The 10,736-nt window shown below is 40.0% G+C and overlaps 1 protein-coding gene across 1 annotated transcript; it reads right to left on the reverse strand.

The window, feature by feature from the left end:
• Nucleotides 1–755: 755 nt before the first annotated feature.
• PHAX (phosphorylated adaptor for RNA export) lies at nt 756–7,690 on the reverse strand. The gene is made up of 5 exons (XM_053473844.1): nt 7,539–7,690; nt 6,061–6,671; nt 3,342–3,462; nt 1,906–1,989; nt 756–1,145 (listed from the first exon to the last, which is right to left on the reverse strand). Exons 1-5 carry the CDS (start codon nt 7,653–7,655, stop codon nt 885–887), a joined length of 1,194 nt encoding a protein of 397 aa, XP_053329819.1. The 5' UTR covers nt 7,656–7,690; the 3' UTR covers nt 756–884.
• Nucleotides 7,691–10,736: the final 3,046 nt, after the last annotated feature.

A 10,736-nucleotide genomic window follows, 5' to 3' on the forward strand; every position in this document is an offset into this window, starting at 1 on the left:
AAAAATAATTAAACATTTTTTCCTCTAAAGGAGAACGCCATTTTATTGATTTGTTTCCAGCTGAATGAAATTTAATGCGTTTGCTAGACATTAGTTCTCTCTATATTACATAATGGAGAGACAGTTTGTCAGTATATTTGTGTGTCTATTAGTAAACCAATGAAAAGTCACAACTAATCCAGAGATGAACTTGCTTCAGTTCTGGTGGAGAAAGGTGACTTAAATGAACACATGATATGATAAAGACTGATCTTCCAGCATTAAATCATTTCAATATTCACATGAAGCGCATGCTATAAATATATTGCATGCCTGATAACAGGGAAACTTTAATGGAAGGCAAACTTCCTTCTTGTTCCAACGTGCACATTAACAGCAGAGCATGTGTGTATGAATGTATATTAATCCTTTTGAAATCAGTAGAATACTAAGGAACAATCAGGCCAGCAAGTGCTCTTCAGTATTCTTTGAAGTTACTCACTTTAATTTCTTTGGTCATGACAAACGCAAAGCAAATTTACAAAAAAAAAAAAAAAAACAAGAAAAAACTCATGCGTGCTTGTGAAATTATACAATCAATGGGAGAAAAAAAAAATTAAGTTTAATTGGGGAAAATTATAAGAAAGAAAAAACTTGCTCTATTTTTGTACATTTTTCTACGTTTGCCCCAACATGTAGAAATCTGTTTTGTATGAAAAGTATGAAAATATCTACGTAAATTAATACAGTGCGCAAATGAAAAGGCATCAGATGGCAAGAGTCGAACACAGATTTATATGAAAACAGAATCTAGTTCTGATAAACAGTAAGAGTCCTAGTTCCTTAGTTTCTCCTTTTAAGTTACCGAATGAAACTGCCATATTTGCAGTGTTCAACAAGTTGTGTTAAAAAGTCTCCAGGTCGTGGGTATTATCAATCTCAATTGCATCTTCTGTATCAGCTTTCATCTCAGCGTGTTCATCATCTAGGGAAGCCAATGCTTCATTGGTGTCACTCGCAAATGTTTCTCTGGAAGCATCATCATGCTCTTGGAAATTCAGACCTTTGATGGCTTCCTTCATCTTCTTCGCAATCACGTGCCGCCTCCTCTTTTTTGCTGCCTTTTTAACCTCAGATTCCTTCTGGTTTTCTTCACAAAATATTTCCTTATAATAAAAAAAAGTTAAAATAAATCAACCTAATCACGTATAAAACCAACTATGCTATAGGCTGGTATTAATAGTAAGCCACCAGCCACGAGAAGAAAAAAGATAGGGAGAGAAATCTACTTATCACGCCAAAGCTCTGTGTACACAACATATACATAGTTTATTTAAAACTAAAATGGATCAAAGTATTTAGTAACCCTGTCATTCAGGATTTTCAGCGCAAACCTAAGCCAACAAACATTTACAGAGGCAAAGCATTAAAAACAATGCATAATAAGCAAAAAGAAGTCCAGTGGACATAAAGATGAAGAGGCTGCTAGCAGTATACCCCATTTGGAGTGCCGCGGCAACTCTACAGAAACAAAAACTTGGGTATTTTAATGGAAAGATCACTTGTAAGCGAATATTTGAACGGTTTACATTAAAATACAATGTACTACTAGAGATGAATAAAGCCAAAATCTTAAATTTTTTTTTTTAAAACAAACAAAAAACAGCAAAACCCAACTAGGGTCAGTGAGAACTAGGTCAAGGACACTGAAGTACATTCAGATATCTTCAAATGAAGAGGCAAACTGTTTATTGATAAAAGCCAATGCAGCAGAGCTAGTTTTACGGGTTCAGCATATTGGAGAACTTTGAACAGGTGCGTTGATGGATATTTAGCAAAAGTGAAAGTATTTAGACCAAGTTAGCATAAATATATGACATGGTTAACTATCACATGTGTGTGAATTGTGTGTTAAGCTGCATTTACCTTGACTTGCTCGGATGTAATGCTTGGGGTGTTCTTCAATAGGTTGAAATAAACGCCACCTGGTGTACGCCTTCTGCTCCCATTCTGAGGACATACGGGAAAGCAAGGATTAAAGACAAAACTATTTATAACTGTAGGCTCTACAGTGAGATTTAGTTTAAAATATTGTATTAATACATAGTTGATTGATAAAAGAGAATGGAGAGAAGAAAAAAAAAAAGGAAAAGTGAAACAAAGATCAGCAGCACACGTTTACTTGCGTGATGTTTTTAATTAATGTTAACAGGATTTTAAGATAAGGAAGATTACACGTGCCTAGCACTACCGACAATTATTTAGACTACGAATATGCTGCATTTTACCAGTAGATCATAGACCCTGAAATGGTGTTATCCTCACCTTCATTCCTTCAATGTCCAAATATTAACATGAGTATGTTTACCAAGTAGTTATTCCAAATAAAATGCAGCATCCTCTAAATGAGGCCAAGTTCATTTTACATTGTAAAACATTTACAGCGGACCTGTTGAATTTAGTCACATAGTTTCAAGTCTACTAGAACTGCCTATCTTCCTCCATGCATAACAATCATTTACCAACCTTGAATCCCATTAGTTTGCAAAGGACATGTAACACAAATTAGCATTACATGGAAAAATATAATTCTACTTTCCAAGACGAATTACCATATTGGCTTGAATATAGGCCGCACCCTAAAAGTTTGGTGCCCCCATGGGAAGTCCCAGCAAGGGAAATTGTTAAAGCACATCGTGCAGACATGCCGGCAGTGGAGGTGGTTTACGCGATGCGCTTAGACAATCTCCTGTGCTGGCACCCCCCCCTGTAGAAAGTGCTGGCAGGGGAAGCTGTCTCAGCGTATCGGAGAGTAGGATGCAGATCCCCTGCAGCGCTGCGGGAGATCTGTATCCTAACCCTGCTGCCTGCCCAGTGCCCGGAACTGCATGTCCCAGGTGGGCAATAAGAATTGCACATTCCTGCGCTAAACCCCAATTATAGGCTGCACCCCCGCTTTAAAGACCTAAAGTGGGGGGAAAAGTGTGGCCTATATTCGGGCAAATACTGTATACGACATGGATAAGCTTATACAATGCGTGGAAGGAGAGACAACAAACCATTCATGCATATACAACACAAAAGGACATATAGGATGTCAAACCACCAAGGGACATACATCACTTTTACTTAGCAAGTGTTTCACTTTATTCACAGATTAATTTGTGTAATCTTTACAATGGCAGCATGCCATGTAAGGCATAAAATGAACACCACAAGCAAACACCTCACTATTTCATTGCAGGAGAGGGGATTCATTAGCATATAAGATGACTTTTATTGATGTCAGCTTATATGTTAAACCATCCACATATTTCTATTGAGATGCATAACCACCAAACAAGATTATTAATGTCTCTCACCATAATGAAGAGCCCACCGTTCTGTTCCACCTCGGCAGTCTCAATGAGCAGCTCAATTGCCTTCTTTGTTCCAATTGATTTCACAACACGCTTTATTAGATCTTTCTTGGGTTCTCGAAGCCTACAGGTAACAAAAATAATTCAGGTAACTATTGAATCATTTACAATGTAAATAATTATGTCCCCTCCAGCTTATAAATCTAATTTTTTTATTTGAAAAACAGATTTCTATAATTTGGCAAATCTATCACAGAATATTAATAAAGATTATGTTGTATTATGAACAACAACTTTAAAATGCATCTGTTTTTTATCTTGAATCTGTTAAATATAGCATAATAGATAAGGGTTCAAATAGCACCCGAGGTGCGTGCTTCTTTGGTGCCGCATTCTGTGCTCCGAAGAGGCAGCAGAAGCCCAATACGAAACTGGGTCCCCACAAGGGGAACCCAGACAAATTCCTTCCCCCCCCCATGGGAGGGTTGGATCTTGGGACTCTCCCCGAAGGGTGAGACCCCATTGCCGTGGGGCACTCCCGTTAGGAAGTAACCCCCTTTAGGCTTCACCACCAGAAGGTAGTGTCCGAAAACAAAAGTGCCAAATCGTAAAACAAAAGGTGAACGTGGCCTTGCATAAGGTTTGGTGACCGTGAAAATCCAAATCAAATAATTAATTGGCACACGTGCTTTCACACATTGTGATGTATAAATAATAAGAATAAATAAGGGCAGGCCATAGTTCAAATAGCGAAAAGAAAAGATGTCGGTGCGCTAAGCTAGTCTCAGGCTCAAATAATACAAATGTATAATATGAGGCCTACCAAACAGTGTGAGCATGCTGCAAATACAGTGTGTTGGCTGTACAATGTATACAAAAAACAAAATACTGTCTGCGCTTTTCACCCTAATAAAGTTGGGAACAAATATATAAACATAACATAAATGAGAGGTTTTGGTTATATGAATTGGCCAAAGCATAATTAAGCTCACCCGCCACGTCAAGGCACACTCTCAATAGGGTGAGAACCTACTCTCACCTCCTACATAGTGGGCACACAAAGCAGTTTATACTGCTACCAAAACCTTATGTTTTTCATAGTTCAAATAGCACCTGTACCAGATGAGCAGGCAACTTGGGGGCTCCACCAACCTGAAACTGTTATGAAAGCACTGATGCCAGCTATAACACCAGATCCATTCACTTGTGAGGAATCAAATAATTTCTAGGCCTGGGTGGAATTTGAAAACTATCATTTTTAAATAGCCATTAAACCAGACAAATCCCGTGTGCCAGGTTGCCATGGCGACCCAAACGTAATATCTGGTGCCTGGGAGGCATGTCTGGCTGCGACTCGCCTCCCGGCTGCTCTCAAAGTTGCATACATGAAGCAGAACATATCAGCGAATGCAGCAGGGAACATTGTTGCACACGCTAACCCCCCTCTTGCCTGTCTGCATGGCACGTTAGCTCTCCGCTGCTGTCTTACGGGCATTCGGGACTTTTCCCAGCAACCCTTTAAGACATGACAGTGTCCGTGCTGCATCTGCTAATATGTTTTACTTCATGCTCTAAGTAAAGTTATTACATTTTGAAGTACATCATTACATTTGAAACCTTTATTTTAGGTCTCAGTCGGGCCGGGAGGCAGATCAGCAGAGGAACGGCACCGAGAGCAGCCGGCGAGCCGCAGGCAGGAGGGCTGAGCATCGGCACAAAGTACCAGGAGCGAGAGGGCAATTAGTTGTAAAGTTCAGGCAAAGTCCATCCCAGACCCCTGCCCCAGTGATTACACATGGGCATATCAGATTTAACATGGAAAGGGTTAATTCTGCCAGTTTGTTAACCCACTGCGATCTGAGCAGATTAAAATCTTATTTTATTTGCACCGTGGCACTATGGAATGCTTGCTGGGGTATTTATCGTGTGTGTGGCTCATTTTGGAGATTTTAATATATTTGACAATACCTGCTCATTCACCATTTAAATGCCAGGCCCCGGAAGGGTTAATGCCCCAAAGTACTTTTAAGATTGTGCCTTTAAATACCATCCCCAAACATTGTTGGGTTCAGGGGAGAATATCTGATGTTTCATTAATTTATACTCACACATTTGTAATCACACATCCAATATTTAACAGTACAAGGGGTTAAGTAATAATGTGTGACATTTAGCTGTTAATTTTGATATTAATACCAGAGGAATATTATATTTTCACAGCAAAGGTATGAACAATTTAACATTTCTTTTTAATAGTCAAATCACTGTTTGTTTTAAAGTTTCCCCCTTATATCAGTTAATCATTAAACTATAAATAAATAAATAAAACCGCCTCCTTCATTTTTTGGCTGGCTCCTAACCAAATTTGTCAAAAAAGCAGAATAACAATGAAACACAGAGATAGGACAATGATGGCATGTACAATTAAAGACAAAATTAACCCCTTTAGTCCCCTAAAGACATACTGGTACACCGTAAAAACCCATGCTCAGAAGCCCCTTAGGACACAATGGTACATTGCGACTTTTATGCAGCGGTGGGGACATCTTCCTGCTGCTACAATGGACACCCGGCAGTCTTTTGATTCTTGGTTTCTAATATTTTCTACAGATTCTTATTTGGTATTTTAGAAAACATTTTATGTAATTAGATATATTCTCAAAATTTGAAATGTGCTTAATCATAACCTTTAGTTTTCAACAAATAATAAAGTATAACTCACCTATATGCAATTTCATCTGAAACTTTATCCTCTGGGTCACCCATTGTTATTTCATATCTCCCTTTATAGTTCATTTCTAATCTCTCGCCCAGCCTCTCTTTCACTGGCCGTTTTCTCGTTACGTGTCCGTTCTCTTCTTTAGGTAAAGACGTCTTATCATCCTGCATGTACTCATCCAGTTCTTTATCGAGTTTTAATTTTTCCTCTTTGTTTTTATCCATCATTCTCTTTGCTAGCATATAATTATAAGTCTCTGACTGCCTGCTCATATCTAACTGGCCTTCCATGTCAATGACACAAAGTTCAGTGGCTACTGCCTCTTGTGCCTGCTCATGGAGCACAGTGCCCCACACATTAAATTTGGCGGCTCCTGTGCCTAACTGTCTTGGCTGCTGGTTGATTGGAGCTAAAGGAGGGGTCGGCTTGGATGCGCCAAGTGGGGGGTGAGAAGATTTTTGACGCTTTCGTTTCCACGGAGATCCATCATCGTCATCAGAGTCAGACAAGCTGTCATCACTGGAGTCCAGACCTTTGACAGAACGGTAGTGGATACTGGCAGCTTGAGAAGTGTTTGGTCTGAAACGTACCGAAGAACCGATGCCACCCAGTCTCTAGGGGAGAAAAATACACACATTTAATATGCTCGGTTTCCTTTAAAATTGCCTATTTATGTGCTTCTCAATCTTTAAACAGTACAAAGTAATGAATGATCAGGGTACTGTGTCATATCATACCAATGTGAAATTCGGGGTCTATTCACTAAATTGAGTTAAGATGAAATGTTCCAACTCACAAGCTGACTTGTGCAAATTAACTACTCTAAGTGGGTTTATAAAGTTTCTGTATAACACCATAACCCGTTACAAAACAAGTGGCTCTACAAATAATCTGCTAATAAAGCATATCACTTTGTCAGAAATAGACATGTCTGCTTTTTACAACAGTGATATGTGAACCATAGGTACGCAGATGATACCTGCAATACTGATGGGCTTATTCCCATGATAACGTGTTTCATGTAAAATATATATATATATATACACACACACACACATAAAAAAAAGATAGCGAATTAAATATTTTATTGATATGCGCATGCTTTGCATTATTGGTGGATATTTTATTACTGTTTGAATGCACATGAGCGCTGAACATTTAAAGCAGAAGTGCTGTGAATATATATATATATATATATATACACACACACACATACATACACACACATATTCTCAACTGCATAGCTGTACTGAGAACACGCTGCAGCTTCAGAGCGGGAGTAGCGTGTGCATTCTTTTCTGAGGAGCGATTTCTAGTTGAAGCTCACTAACGATTTTGATACATCCTTCACCGTCTGTTAGTCACAATCCACATCCCTTGGATTTAGTAACTTTGGCGCATTGCTAACATTTGTGGTCCCTTGTCTGTATCAGCTTTAGGAGATGTTACGGATATAATCGTTTCATTTGCGTCAGTTGTACCTGATTTTGAAACATGTCTCCCGGCCCGGCCACGTTCATGTCGGTGTCGGAGCCGCTGAGCTCACCGTCCTCCACATTTTCATCTTCCATCATTCCTCTAGCAGTTTCCAACGCCATGACACCTTACCGGAATCGGAAACACAACATTATTCCCAGGTCAACCGGAATCTGGACAGACAATGCCAGGGGTAGTTCGATGGATCGAGCGGGAGCGGAAGTGGGCGGGTCGTAGGCGTTTCCGCGCGCAATGCTGCCATATAAATGCTGTGACAGACGTCAGACGTTGCTTGTAATATGAAGTAGCCACGTTGGGTGTTCGCAAAGTTAACGTGATGATGTAGAGTGAGTCCATGAAAGCCATCGGCACGTGTATAGCTTTTAAATGCTAGAAGAAAAAATAAAGTTGCCTCGTGGGTGACCCACGCCGTTTACAGAATACTTCGTTAGCCGTCGCTCACACTCGTGTATGTCACATGATAGTAACCAGAATGTATGCAGCAGAATGTGGGATGTATATATCCCGAGAGGAGTAGTTCGGGGCAGCACTGTGTACAGCAGGCACCTGCCAGACCTGGGGCTCAGGTGGGTATCTAAGGCTTCTTGGTGGACCCTTGGAAGTTATCTTTTAGTTATAGATTGTCACAGAGCTTGTTGCAATAAATATATAACAAATTACCTACTGATTCGGTTGGTATTCTATCCCTAGCGTATTTTTCTACAAAATTAGTGCTTAAGTCAATGCAGATTTCACACCTGCCCCATGACGTTTTCAGAGACTTTAGCAGCCTATACTTTCTGATGTCTATGTCCTAGAAAAATGTCCGATTTGGCCCGAGCAGAGAAGACCGTGGGCATGCGCACAGCCAGCAGCCGTATTTGGGGCTCTTACCTCATCGGCCACAACATTTCTGGGAAGGTACGTGTTCACCTATATGTTTCCCCAGCAATGTGGGGGTGTTTGCTCTATAAAGTGATGCCACTTCTCAGTGACAGAAACAGCTTTCTTTTCTATCTGTGTAGCCAATTTTTATTAGCAGTTATGTTAGCAGGATTTTTATTACAACATTGTCTGTACCTTTTACAGTATTTTAATTGAAAAAAAACTACCCATTGTATAGCTCTATGAATACTGTATGATGGCGCTATGTAAAATAATATGTAATAATGACATTTTGGAATATTGTTTACTTCCATGCTATAATAGGGATTCAGGAACAAATCATTCTGGTTGACATTGACCCTGGTTTTCCTTTTTTTTTTTCTAGGAGCCCAGAATGCTTGAAGTGGATCCAACTGTTTTACATGTGTATTTAAAATATGTTTCAACCAAGTTCCACTTTAATAGGCAGTCTGTTGTCAATGATACACCTACTATAGAAGAATGCAAGTACTTTAAAATGCGTTCTTCCAAAATGGGGTGGAAAAACCCACAATACAGAACGTGCAGCCATGCTGCAAAATCTTTATTCTGCCATGATACGAAATTTCCCGTCAACGATTGGCCGCTTAAGCTGTCAATCAGTGGCAGTAAAGTACATCCAATGAAGTTATGGGAAGTTTTAGCTTAGGTAACCAATCAGTGGCAGGAAAATGGGCCCATTGAAATCAATAGGAAGACTATACATGTGTACTGGATTCCAAACAGACCCCCCACAAACAGCGCAGAGACTGGAATAAGTTGGTTGGACCACGGATAAGGAAGACAGACGCTTTGCTGTGGCTACTACATCAATTGTGTGATTATATATAATATACTGTAATTTGGTTTTTGTCTTGGACAGGAATATGAGTGTGAGACTCGCTGCTGCTCTGCCTGACAATCTTCATCAACTGAAACACCAAGCAGATGTTTGTATAGAAGGTGGGGTCCATCTCTTGCTCAACTGTATCAAAAGAAATGAACCATGACAACTCATCTCCACCACAATTATGTTTTATTCCAGCGTACAGTGGCTGCTAGGACCCTAGCTGCTAGGTTTTCTTATTTTTATCACAATGGGAATGCTTTTTTTTTCTTCTTCACAATGTTACACTGGTTGCATGGACGATTTACACTCACTGCAAACACACCCTGGCAACACAGGTCCAGCTCAATGAAGTTTATTGAATTATGCCACAAAGGCAAAAACAACTTGAAGTTTTTACATCTATTGGCATCCCTGAATATTAACTAGGTTCCAAGTGAAATAACATCACAAATGTATTATGTAAATACAAATATTTATAAATAAATCGATACATGCAGTGTGTCAAATTAAAAATATATGTTTGAAGGAAAGCTCCAAACCCCAATAAACTAAAAACATGTTAAAGATACCATCTGGTCATCCTAGGCTAAATTTTCTAGTTTAATTGCACGATAATCTTGTTTATATGCACTCCCTGTCCACTTTATTAAGGATACCTTGCCAGTACCAGGTTGGACCCCTTTTGCCTTCAGAACTGCCTTCATTCTTTGTGGCATACTTTCTACAAAGGTGCTGGAAACATTGCTCAGAGATTTTGGTCCATATGGACATGATTGCATCACGCAGTTGCTGCATATTTGTCAGCTGCACGTCCATAATGTGAATCTCCTGTTCCACAACAACCCAAAGGTGCTCTATTGGATCAAGATCTGGTGACTGTAGAGGCATTTGGAGTACAGTGAACTCATTGTCATGTTCAAGAAACCAGTTTCAGATGATGTAAGCTTTGTAATGCAAACAATGCTCAATTGGTACTAAGGGGCCCAAAGTGTGCCAAGAAAATGTCCCCCACACCATTACACCACCACTAGCCTGATACAAGGCAGGATGGCTCCATGCTTTCATGTTCTTCACGACAAATTCTGACCCTGCCATCTGAATGTTGCAGCCTAGAATCCAGACTCATCAGACCAGGCAACGTACCTTGGTTGTAACGAGGGGTTATTTGAGCTACCGTTGCCTTTCTGTCATCTAGAACCAGTCTGCCCATTCTCCTCTGACATCAACAAGGCGTTTTCTGACCAGTCTGTAAACCCCCAGAGATGGTTGTGTGAAAATCCCAGTAGATTGGCAGTTTCTGAAATACTCAGACCAGCCCGTCTAGCACCAACAACCACGCCTCGCTCAAAGTCACAAAAAGCCTCTTTCCACCCCATTCTGATGCTCAGTTTGAACTTCAGCAAGTTGTCTTGAACGCATGCCTACATGCATTGAGTTGCTGCCATGTGAT

This window comes from Spea bombifrons, chromosome 1 (assembly GCF_027358695.1).
Source record: "Spea bombifrons isolate aSpeBom1 chromosome 1, aSpeBom1.2.pri, whole genome shotgun sequence".
Classification (NCBI taxonomy): Eukaryota; Metazoa; Chordata; class Amphibia; order Anura; family Pelobatidae; genus Spea; species Spea bombifrons.